Source organism: Ranitomeya imitator, chromosome 8, assembly GCF_032444005.1.
Source record: "Ranitomeya imitator isolate aRanImi1 chromosome 8, aRanImi1.pri, whole genome shotgun sequence".
Lineage (NCBI taxonomy): Eukaryota > Metazoa > Chordata > Amphibia > Anura > Dendrobatidae > Ranitomeya > Ranitomeya imitator.
The window spans coordinates 97,690,549-97,702,654 of record NC_091289.1 but is presented as its reverse complement, the minus strand read 5'-3'; the positions used below and the strand labels follow the sequence as shown (position 1 = coordinate 97,702,654).

General features: G+C 43.9%; 1 protein-coding gene across 2 annotated transcripts in view; it reads left to right on the top strand.

Annotated features, from left to right (window-relative positions):
* Positions 1-12,106, top strand: part of DDR2 (discoidin domain receptor tyrosine kinase 2) — a 522,895-nt gene that overhangs the window by 438,790 nt on the left and 71,999 nt on the right. For both annotated transcript variants that reach the window (XM_069737198.1, XM_069737197.1), the window contains 2 exons: positions 5,225-5,445; positions 8,291-8,418. In XM_069737198.1, coding sequence (XP_069593299.1) covers positions 5,225-5,445; positions 8,291-8,418 — 349 coding nt within the window. The remainder of the gene's footprint in view (positions 1-5,224; positions 5,446-8,290; positions 8,419-12,106) is intronic.

Here is a 12,106-nt window from a genome sequence, read left to right as displayed (position 1 = left end):
TGACATGAAGCTGTCACGTGACAAAAAGGTCATGACATGACCTTCAAACTTTACACAGATTGAACAGTGGAGGAAGAAGTGTTTGGCTGCCTGTTACACAGTTCACTTTAGCTGTATGCACTTGCTAAGATCTGATTATACAGGTTAGTCAAATCGGCTGTTGTATGTGACGCACCGCCTTGTGAGATGGAGGGCCTAGTATCAGTCACGGTGACTCCGATGGCTCTAACAATCCCTAGGTTCGGTGGCAATTATAAAGGGGGAGACGACGCATATATGAGACTGTGAGTTATGTTGATGCCTGCAAGGGATGAGGCTGCGGATGAAAGAAGCATACACCGGGGTCTCGTGCAAACTTGAAAGATGAACTTTACTGAAGACTGGTAACAATCCTTATATTTTTCAACATAACAGTCATGGGTAGCCGATAACATTTTTCTTACAATTGCGACGGTCAAAGCCTTTTCTCGGTCCCGGCCTTGGGAGGATGGTGGCAACTTTTCATTTGACTAACTGTGCTGCATGAAGGGGGAGGATCAACCTGACCTTAATCAGATCGGAGTATCCAGGGAATCTGCTGCGCAGTTCTGCAGTTCCTTCTCTTGTCTCAGCACTTATCTTCAAATCAGAAAAACACGTTGCAATGCCAAACTAAGGCAGAAGAGGGCAGTATAGTACTACAAGTTGTAATACCAAAACAAGGCAGGAGAGGGCAGCATAGAATTAAATAGTTTACCTCCTGCCAAGGCAAGACAAGGAGCCGATGTCGCACGTGTAATCATGTAAGGAATAGAGAACACACTTACCATATGATATATAACATACATTAGTAATGGCTTTCCTGGTCACTACCTATGCCAGTACTGCATCACAGTGTACCACAGTGTGCAGGTAATGGGAGGCTGAGGGAAGCTCACTGCACAAGTGTTGGAATTTCTTACGACCCTTGGCAGAAGAAGCAAAGGAGTCAGGAGGAGGGTCTGGCAGAGACTGTGCGTGACATCAGTGGTGATGTGATGGCTAATCTCTGAACAGGAAAAGACTAATTGGCTAGTGACCGACTCCTCTGAAATCAGGCATCAGAATGGTCACATCCTGAAGTGTAGTATCTAGATGTAAGGAGATAGACTGGACCGCGGGTGCCTGCATGCCAGGTCCAAAAATGAAGAGGCTGCGTCCACTGTTTCCGGGGGGAAGCCTGAGAGATGCGGACCTTCCCCTGCTGCTTGAGGGAAGAGTTATTGAGACGGAGCTTCCTGCTGACAAAGGGGGGGCGGAGCCGCGGAGAGAGCTAGGAAAGGGTGCGCAGAAACAGGAAAAAGCGCATGCAGGAGGAGAGTTGCGCGCTAGGGCAGAGCACTGTGCAGTCGGGTGAGCAGCGCTCTCCACTCCCCATTCTGAGAGAGAGTACCGGCGCTGTGACGGGCTGTACTGCAGTTGGACAAGGGGTCCGGGACACTGTTCTGCGGAGCAGAGCAGAGCCGTGCAGAGCGGAGCAGAGCTGTGCAGAACAGAGGTGTGCAGAGCCGAGCACACACAGTGGAGCCGAGCCGGGTGTTGCAGCAGACATAGGGAGGGGTGATCCGGCCAGGAGCACTAGCGCCAAACAGACCAGCATCGCCTGCCACCAACAGCGGGGACCCGATAGAGCGGGACGTGCGGTGTGTGCCCAGTGATAGCCAGGGAGTACCAGGTGCTCTACACGATGTGACAGTGAGTACCGCACACGCGTTGCCCAAGAGAGAACACACAAAGGACTGACATTCGCACCCTCACCTGGACACACAAGAGCTGTGCTGACCGACTGTTACCTGACTACCTCCAGCTAATATAGTTAAAGAGTCACGTTGGGCTCGCACCGGACTGTGGCCCATGTCTTTAATAGCCACATTAGTATATGGACAAGGGACAGTGGGAGGTACCGGAGACCAACCACTGCTGCCAGAAGATGGAACCAGCGACTACAATATCATCTAGAAGGAGGCACTGCGCCCGCCGTTGTGGGCGCTACTTTATCTGCAGCAGGAGCTGCAGTGTGAGGACTAGCTTATGCTCTTGCCACTTAATTATTGTGTTTTGAACTGTTGCATTTTGCCATACCTTAAACTCCATTTAACTCTTTACGTCCCTGCGTGGAGTATCTCCCCTGTAAATAAAACCTGTGAACCCTTGCTCTGCCTCCCCTCCGTCACTGCATCCCGCGTTCCTGTTAGTATCTTACATAGACAATGATGCAGAACACTGACAGTGAGTATATTACAGCATTCGGCAGCCTAGAAACCCACATAAAATGGTGAAAAAAGCAAGGGCAACCCCTTTAACAGCTCACTTATATATAAAAAACATAGATTTCACTGGAATAAAACATCAGATGGCAGCTATCAATGTATCATTTTATTCAGCTTTCTATGATCTACATGTCCATATAGCCAACTTAGGAACGTCGATCCTGCAGACAGATTCCTTTTAATGTAATGGATTCTGGCATAAAAATTTGATGAGACTTCTAGAAAATCTGTCAATAGCAACAGCCCTCCTAAGCCGTCTATAAGTAGATGCAGGTCATAAAAAGTTGAACAAAATTATACCTTGATATCTGCGATCCAATGCCATATTCAACAGAAATCATTGTGTTTCTTAAATGCAAAGGAGTTGTTAACCCCTTCATGACCTTGGGATTTTTCGTTTTTCCGTGTTCGTTTTTCACTCCCTTCCTTCCCAGAGCCATAACTTTTTTATTTTTCCGTCAATTTGGCCATGTGAGGGCTTATTTTTTGCAGAATGAGTTGCACTTTTGAACGACATCATTGGTTTTAGCATGTCGTGTACTACAAAACGGGAAAAAAAATTCCAAGTGCGGTGAAATTGCAAAAAAAGTGCAATCCCACACTTGTTTTTTGTTTGGCTTTTTTGCTAGGTTCACTAAATGGTAAAACTGACCTGACATTATGATTCTCCAGGTCAGTACGAGTTTATAGACACCTAACATGACTAGGTTATTTTTTATCTAAGTGGTGAAAAAAAATTCCAAACTTTGCTAAAAAAAAAAAGAAAAAAATTGCGCCATTTTCCGATACTCGTAGCTTCTCCATTTTTCGTGATCTGGGGTCGGTTGAGGGCTTACTTTTTGCGTGCCGAGATGACGTTTTTAATGATAGCATTTTGGTGCAGATACGTTCTTTTGATCGCCCATTATTGCCTTTTAATGCAATGTTGCGGCGACCTAAAAAACGTAATTCTGGCGTTTCGAATTTTTTTCTCGCTACGCCGTTTAGCGATCAGGTTAATGCTTTTTTTTAATTGATAGATCGGGCGATTCTGAGCGCGGCAATACCAAATATGTGTAGATTTGATTTTTTTTTTATTGATTTATTTTGATTGGGGCGAAAGGGGGGTGATTTAAACTTTTATATTTTTTTTATTTTTTTCACATTTTTTTAACTTTTTTTTTTTTACTTTTGCCATGCTTCAATAGCCTCCATGGGAGGCTAGAAGCAGGCACAACTCGATCGCCTCTGCTACATAGCAGCGATCTGATGATCGCTGCTATGTAGCAGAAATGGAGGTGTGCTGTGAGCGCCAACCACAGGGTGACGCTCACAGCCACCGGTGATCAGTAACCTTAGAGGTCTCAAGGACCTCTATGGTTACAATGGAGACGCATCGCCGACCCCCGATCATGTGACGGGGGTCGGCGATGACGTCATTTCCGGCCGCCCGGCCGGAAGCGGTAGTTAAATGCCGCTGTCTGCGTTTGACAGCGGCATTTAACTAGTTAATAGGTGCGGGCAGATCGCGATTCTGCCCGCGCCTATTACGGGCACATGTCAGCTGTTCAAAACAGCTGACATGTCCCGGCTTTGATGCGGCCTCACCGCGGAGCCCTGCATCAAAGCAGGGGATCTGACCTCGGACGCACTATCCCGTCCGAGGTCAGAAAGGGGTTAAGATCTATGGGCCGGACACCGATGTGCATGAGAATCTGCCTCCAAAACTTATTTTACATGAACAACGGTGTTTCCAGTGTGAGATATGTAATGACTGACACTTTGCTGTCATAATCACATCACACACAGCTTTGCAGTGAGATCATAAATTAAACAGTACAGCAGAGCTGAACAATCACAATAGAATAGAGCTAACATTGTACAGCACAGCGGAGCTAGCACAGGACAGCAGAGCTAACACAGGAAAGCAGAGCTAATAATAAATAATCTTTATTTGTATATAGCGCTAACATATTCCGCAGCGCTTTACAGTTGTTGCACACATTATCATCGCTGTCCCCAATGGGGGTCACAATCTAAATCTAATCCAGTAAAGCAAAAGTGAACTTTGTGACATTGGAAAAATTTGCAGCAGCATTTGTTTTCTCATGATGAGGATAGCACTGCTGTGGAGCTGTGCACGATTATAATCAACACAGAACCGCATTACTAACACAACAAGCACATTTGCAGTTGTCATCTCACAGACCTGTCAGCTCTGCTGTACTGACCTTTCTCCACACTGGTTGCCTGTAAGATGAAGGCTGAAGCACTATGATAGTACAACTGCAGATGGTTTTGTAATGAGACAAAGTTTAATTATGTTCTACCGTGTTAATTCTGATCTCACTGCAGAGCTGTTGGTGTCAGTCAGTACATGTCTCACACTGGTAATGTCCCCTTTCATTTAAAATAAGCTCTGGAGGCAGATTGTCAGGGAGCGCGGTGTCTGGCCCATAGATCTTAACAGCGCATTTGCACATAAGAGAAATGTGAATTTCTCTGGAATAAGACATCGAGTCGCAGATATCAAGGTATAATTTTATTCAGTGCTAGTGATGAGCGAGTGTACTCGTTGCTCGGGTGGTCTCCGAGCATTTGTAACTGCTCAGAGATTTAGTTTTTGTTGACGGCAGCTGCAAGATTTACGGCTGCTAGCCAGTCTGAATACATGTGGGGGTTGCCTGGTTGCTAGGGAATCCCCACATGTATTCAAGCTGTCTATCAGCTGTAAATCATGCAGCTGAGGCAACGAATACTAAATCTCCGAGCAGTTACAAATACTCAGAGACCACCCGAGCGTGCTCAGGAAAACCCAAGCAACAAGTACACTCGCTCATCACTATTCAGTGCCTATTACTTATATGCCCATATAGATGTCTTAAGACAAATTCCTTTTAAACTAATAATATAATAATAGTTTGAAGTATATTTTACAATTACTTTTATTTTTTCAGGATGTTCTGCTGGAAAACTAGCTCTCCCTACAAATGTTGATGGTGTTCCGCACTATGCTGAGGCTGATATAGTAAACTTGCAAGGAGTCACTGGTGGCAATACTTATTCTGTTCCAGCACTCACTATGGATCTCCTATCTGGTAAAGAAGTGGCAGTGGAAGAATTTCCAAGAAAGCACTTGACTTTCAAAGAAAAACTTGGAGAAGGTCAGTTTGGAGAGGTCAGTATTTTTTTGTTTAATATATATATATATATATTTTAAATAATGTGCACCTGGATAGCTATGACTATAACCAGGCCATGTGTTTGCTGGTCATTCAGCTGGGAGAACTGAGCAGAGCGGGTTGTGTTGGCGCTGTAGACAGACAAGGTAGAACCCCACTGAAAAAAACTGCACAGGCCGTGTGCACCAAACTGCAAGTATCACTGGTTACTATGGACAATAGCTGTTTTGTGTGACTGAACTGAGACTAGCTCAGCCGCGTCTGAGTAGCCAGGGTCTGTATTGTTTAGTTAGTGCCTGGACAAGGCTAGGGATTTTATGTTTATGGTTTTGTTTTCAGTACTGTGCAACCAGTGAAAAGAAACATTATTCTGTGTGTGATATAAAAAACCCTGTGGCTTCATGTTCCAAGCGGCAATCTGGAAGCATGAAACCCAACATTATATAATTTTTGTACAGTATATTTACATTACAATTTTCAAATGTTAATCATTAAATGACGCTCCATGCACTTTGTAAAGAGCAAGAACCTTACATGTAAAAATAAATGTTCAGATATTTCAAACTAAAAATACAATTTTAGAGCAACCCTAAGTAATCATACCATGTAATGTCATATGCAGTCATGTGATACTATTTATTTAAAGCAGCACTCCACTTTTTTGTCTAAATTGTGCAGCCTGGGCTATCAATTAATAATAATGTAGAAGTGCCGGTATATACTTCGTATACCTGGTTTCGATGACGTGCCATTTCTGGATTGATCACCATGTTTACTCTTTCTTTATTCTGATTTGGCTCCCCAAATGAAATTTGCATTTCCCAATATGCATCTTACTTTGAACAGCAAGTGGAGCATTATTTAATTCCTCTTGCTCTGTCTTGCAACTTAACTATGTTTTAGATTGATTAGTCAAAAAGAACTGCTGTCTCCTTATTCACACTTCAGAGAATCAAGGAATCCCTATATTATGCAGCTTTATCTTATACACTTGCCCCTGCTTGTGATAGGTTTCTCCATATCAGCTTTTGCAATTAGGAATGAGCGGAGAGAGGCTGAAGCTGTATAATATAAGAATACACTGGACACACAGTGTGCACAGCACTGATGGATATTATAGTGGTGCAGTGTCATCAGTGGATATTTATAATGCCCCTGTCTCACACTACTAATCACTGTATGGACTACAATGTCATTGCTCTCTTATTTAACAATTTAAGGCAGAAATTAGCTCTTGCCTGCATGGGAGACATGCAGAGAAGCAAGGAAGTTGAAGCTAGTTGGGAAGTGGAGCAATCTGAGAGCTGCCAGGTGGAATTTGGTAGGTTATGGTGGCATCATCACAGGAAGTTTACAGGAAGTCAGAAACTGTCATCTTGTCTACACATGAGAGCATGCATAGAAGAGGTAGTCAGACATATGACACAGCCGCCCATAAAGAAACTCCTAAAATTTATGGATGCAACAAAGCAGTGATCAAAAATATTACACAATATATTTCTGAGATACCAATATAAGGATATGGTGGTTTTAGAAGATTCCCATGGGTTACTGAAATGTTTGTATTTCTACGTTTTTTAAACTATTGTACAGTCCACTGGACAATCAGTTACAAAGCGGTAAATAAATAAGGCCGGGTTCACACTGCGTTAACAGCAGCCCGTTCAACACATACGTTAACGGGCTGCTGTAAACGGTAGTGCCGGTATGTCAGTGCGCTGGTGCAGATAGAGCATCTGCTAGCTCTATCTGCGCTAGCAGTGACGGACCCGGAAACGCTGCAGCCCGCATCTCAGGGTCCGTCACTCAATGACTGCACATCGCTAGCGCACGCCCCTTATGGGCGTGCGCTAGCGATACGTCTGACATAGGAAGTAATGGCGGCATTAACGGACTACGTTACACCACGTTATGCTGCGGTGTAACGTAGTCCATCTAACGGACGCCTCTAGCCCAATGTCAACCCTAAGGGTTGGCTCCTCTCTCCACAAAGCCAAAGTGTTCATATTTATACTAAGATAAAAAATAGGAAAAAATGTAAAATCAGAACAATATTTATTTTATTAAATACGTATATTACACCTATTCCCTTAAACAAACTAGGTGACTGCCTGCTCCCACTACCCCATACTTTTATCATTAATGGTGTCATACATTCCTGATACAACAGCATATCTACACTGCTCAGAAAGTAATGAACTCCAGGAATATATAACATATAGTCTTTGATAAATGTAACATTCAATAATTAGGATTTCCTTCAGGAATGACAGTCAAACATAGTGATTTATTGATATAGACTCCGTGAAGCTTCAGGGCTATGTTTGTTGGCATTTTAGCATAGTCAAAGGGGTTTTCCAGGTTTGTCATGACAGTCTGCAGTTACTCTGTGTAAATCCAGTCTTGTAGATCCTCACAGTGTGCACAGAGCGAGCTTTTGAGAATTTTCTGGTGACAGACGTGAGATCGGGTGATCATGGAACTTGCAAGTAGGCAACATGCATACTTTCGGCCACATTCTGACTAGACGAGCAATTCACTTGCAATCTTACCAGGAGCATTTATATTGCATGCTTATAGTCACAAGACCGCCCACTCGCTGTGCCGGAGAATCCTGACAGCCTGCGCTGTGCACGCTGTTAAGATTTACAAGTCACATAGAGTGACTGCAGACTTTTGTGTGAAACCTGGACAACCCCTTTAAATTACACAATGTGTAACCTTTACCAGAAGTATCAAGCTATGCTGTATGAATGCATGAAAAAAGCTTGATGCACGTGTTATGAGGCACTGAAACTATTTAATTCATGGTTTTAAAATACTGCAATTTTTGTTTTGTAGGTTCATCTCTGTGAAGCAGAGGGGGTAGAGGCCTTTCTAGACAAAGATTTGATTTTGGATACAAACATTGGTCAGCCCACTCTTGTGGCTGTGAAAATGCTCAGAGCAGATGCCAACAAGAATGCCAGGTCTGTAAGTCCGTTTTAGATCAGCTAAGCACTCAGGAGGAATAGCTATAAAGAGATGTGTTTCCAGTTCTTATATCTATGTTAACAGTGAAAAGAGAAACTGTCACCAAGTTTATGCTGCCCTACCTAAAGGCCATTTAAAGTAGGGGCTGAGACCCCTGATTCCAGTGGCTTTATGTAAATGACAGTGCAATGCCACATGTTGCTCTTTCTACTGTGATCAGCCTGCATTGCTTAAAGGGAATCTGTCACCACATTTGATCTGACCTACTATAATACTCTTAAAGGTTATGGACTGCTGAAAATAGTCATACATGTATGCCTCATGGATGATGCCTTACTGTGTAGAAATCTTCTTTTATGGCTTTATGTTAATTAGATCTTCCAGGCAATGAGGCGTACGATGCCTGGAACACAACGCTGCCTCCTCGCTTCATTATCATTACTATATCCCTGTGACGTCAGGAGCAGGGCCGGAAATCTCGCGCCTGTGCACTGCTCTGCCCTTCTGTGGGCATTGGCTTCACATTTGTTCTTCACAGACGCCTGAGATTTACTGTAACTTCCACTCCCAGTATTCTCTGGCGTGCAGAAAAGGTGCAAATGACATGCTTACTATGCAAGGCAGGAGGAAGGAAGTTAAAGGGAACCTGTCACCCCGAGCAAAGTACGCCTGCGCCGGAGCCGTGGCTGAAGATCAGAAGAGGACGTCTTGTAATGAAGATGGGAGGCGCCGCAGCGGACCAGAGACACCCATTTGGCCGGACCGCAGCAGGACCGCCCCTGGGTGAGTATAATATAACGTCTTTTTCTCCTCTTTCAGGTAACATCGGCGGCTTATCTACAGCATTACAGAATGCTGTAGATAAGCCCCTGATGCCGGTGGGCTTACCTCACCCGCGATTTTTGGGGTGACAGGTTCCCTTTAAAAGTCACCCTTTCTGTAAACTGGAGAACACTGGGAGTAGAAGTTACAGTAACTCTCTAGCGCCTGTGAAGAACAAAAGAAAAGCCAAAAAGGGCTGTTAGTATGATGGCTCAGCTTCACCACCAGTATCAACACTACCGGCCTCTGATTCGTTATACTGTCCATACCCAGGACTAGACAAGCACACCCTCCCTCAAATGCGAAGTATCACAGAGCTGTGCAATGGCTTCAGTATGCCGAGCCTGGCCGCGCCTGTCTTTTTATTATTCTGATGATGTAAGGAGGCCAGCCAATCACAGTAATGCCACAACCAATATGGCTACGGCATTACAGTGACTCCCAAGCAATCCATGAATGCTTGTTGGCTGCATATCTGTTACGAAACTGCAGCACAGAACTAGGAGAGAAGGGGGAAAGCTGGCCCTGCACTAAGACTAGGCTGATACCCTACGATAGAGTGGGCGACCCATTCCTTGCGAATAGACCCACCGACGATCCTAGGTTAAACTCAGCAAAGACCTATAGATAAGGGGAAGGAGGTCCCTAAAAGATCTAAGGACTGGGTATAAAAACAGGTCACAGGAAACAGGAAAAAAAAACAGGAAACAGAGAAAGCTGCAGAAACAAACTGAAAACAGAAACAAAAGATAGCAGAACCAGAGATCCCAGAACTGCACAATATCAAACACAGAAAGCTGTCAAAGCACCTAGCCAGAACTCTAGCGGATTAACACTGTTGTCCAGCAAGGAATGGGAGGCAGGTGCTGGGTAACAAAGGGTGATACAATCACCTGACCAAGACAACCCAGCACCAGGGGAAAAAGACCAGAAGCCAGAAAACCGCAACAAGATGGCGGATGGTTAAAACAGATTCTAACAATAACAGGGGCCAAAGATGCAGGGCGGGGATTCGAGTTTGAACTTGAGCACCACCTATTGCTTGCCGAGTAACGAGCACATTCGAGCATCATGATACGCGAGTAATAACCGAGTATCACCAAGCACGTTTGCTTATCCCTAGTCAGCAGGTTTTGCTATTTAATCTGAGAGCAACACAATGTAGGGACAGAAATCTGATTCTAGTTGGGCTTTATGCTGTAGTTTCAATACAGTCATTGTTTACCAGTAGGAGATTATCACTGTCAGACTAGGTCAGCTACAAGGGAGTCTATTCTGTGTAACCCCTCCCCCACCACTAATTGACAGCTTGCACAGTCTACACAAGGAGCTGCCAAGCACAGGTGTGGGTGGTGTTATACACAGAGCTCAGCATTCTGTCCACTGCTACATCTACAGCACAGAATACACGCACTTTATCAAAACTACACTGAGCAGCTTAGTAAGTTATACATCCCAGAAATCAGAGTCTCAGCCCTATATCATGCTGCTCTCGGGTTACAAAAACTGTTGACATATTCCCTTTAATACATGAGGTCTTGTATGTTTTGGGTAATGATCAGCCAGAACATTAACCCCTTAATACTGCATCAGGGCCGGTTTTAGACAAAGTGGGGCCCTAGGCAAAAATTTAAAGTGGGGGCCCCAAATGATAACATTGCACTGTGGCCCCCATATTTAGGGGCCTTATATCGGCCAACGGGTCTGCCGCTATTAGCTGTACGCAGGGGCGTTGCTAGGGTCAGAAAAGATTGGGGGCCCAAGACAAATAGTTGCACCCAACCCCCTCTTAATTTTTTTTAACTCTTCAGATAAAACAGTGCTAACTCTCTGAGAACAGATAATGTAGTAGATGTCACCTGCAGTCCTATGTAACAACAGATAGACATAGCGTTTCAGACTAAGACTATGTTCACATGCAGCATTTTTTTCAGTAGCCAAAACCTTTTCTATTAGCAGTAAAAATGTTGTGTTCAAAACACCTGTTTTTCAGCTTGTTTTGTGGTGTTCTTCACACTTTTTTCAGCTTTTTTTTTGTAGTGAGGATGTTTGTTTTGTCTACAGTATGTTTAAGGCCACGTTCACACGTTGAGTGTTTGGTCAGTATTTCATATCAGCATATGTAAGCCAAAACCAGGAGGGTGAGAACTACAGAAGTGGTGACGTGTTTCTCAGGCTATGTGAACACGTTGCGGATTTTGCTGCGGATCTGCAGCAGTTTTCCATGCGTTTACAGAACCATGTAAACGTCTGGAAAACAAAATCCGCAGTACACATGCTGCGGAAAATACCGCGCAGAAACGCTGCGTTGTATTTTCTGCAGCATGTCAATTCTTTGAGCGGATTCCGCAGCGTTTTACACCTGCTCCATAATAGGAATCCGCAGGTGTAAAAACGCTGTTGAAAACTGCACAAAATCCGCGGTAATTCCACGATAAATCTGCGGTAAATCTGCAGGTAAAGCTGAAGGGATTTAAAAAGTGCTACAGTTCTGAAATCCAGTCAGAAAACAAACAAGCGCATGCAGGAGATTTCGGAAATCTCCTATGTTTTGCTGGCACTTTATAAAGCAGCTTTTCGCCATGTTCAGATGCAGAAGTTTTGCAGCTTTTTCTTCTGCAAATAAGAAGTTTACAGCATTTTACAGCACAAGCAAAAACTGAAATTTTCAGAAATCTCCTGCACACCCTTTTATTTCCCCTGACAGAATTTCACAACTGCAGCCTTTTTTAAATCTGCAGTGTGTCACTTTCAGCAATTTTTTTCACCCGTAGAAAGCAATGAAAAGTTTAAATCATGCTGCAAATGTTGCAATGTTGTTTTTTGCTGCGTTTTTTGTGAATAACACTAACTTTATTAAAC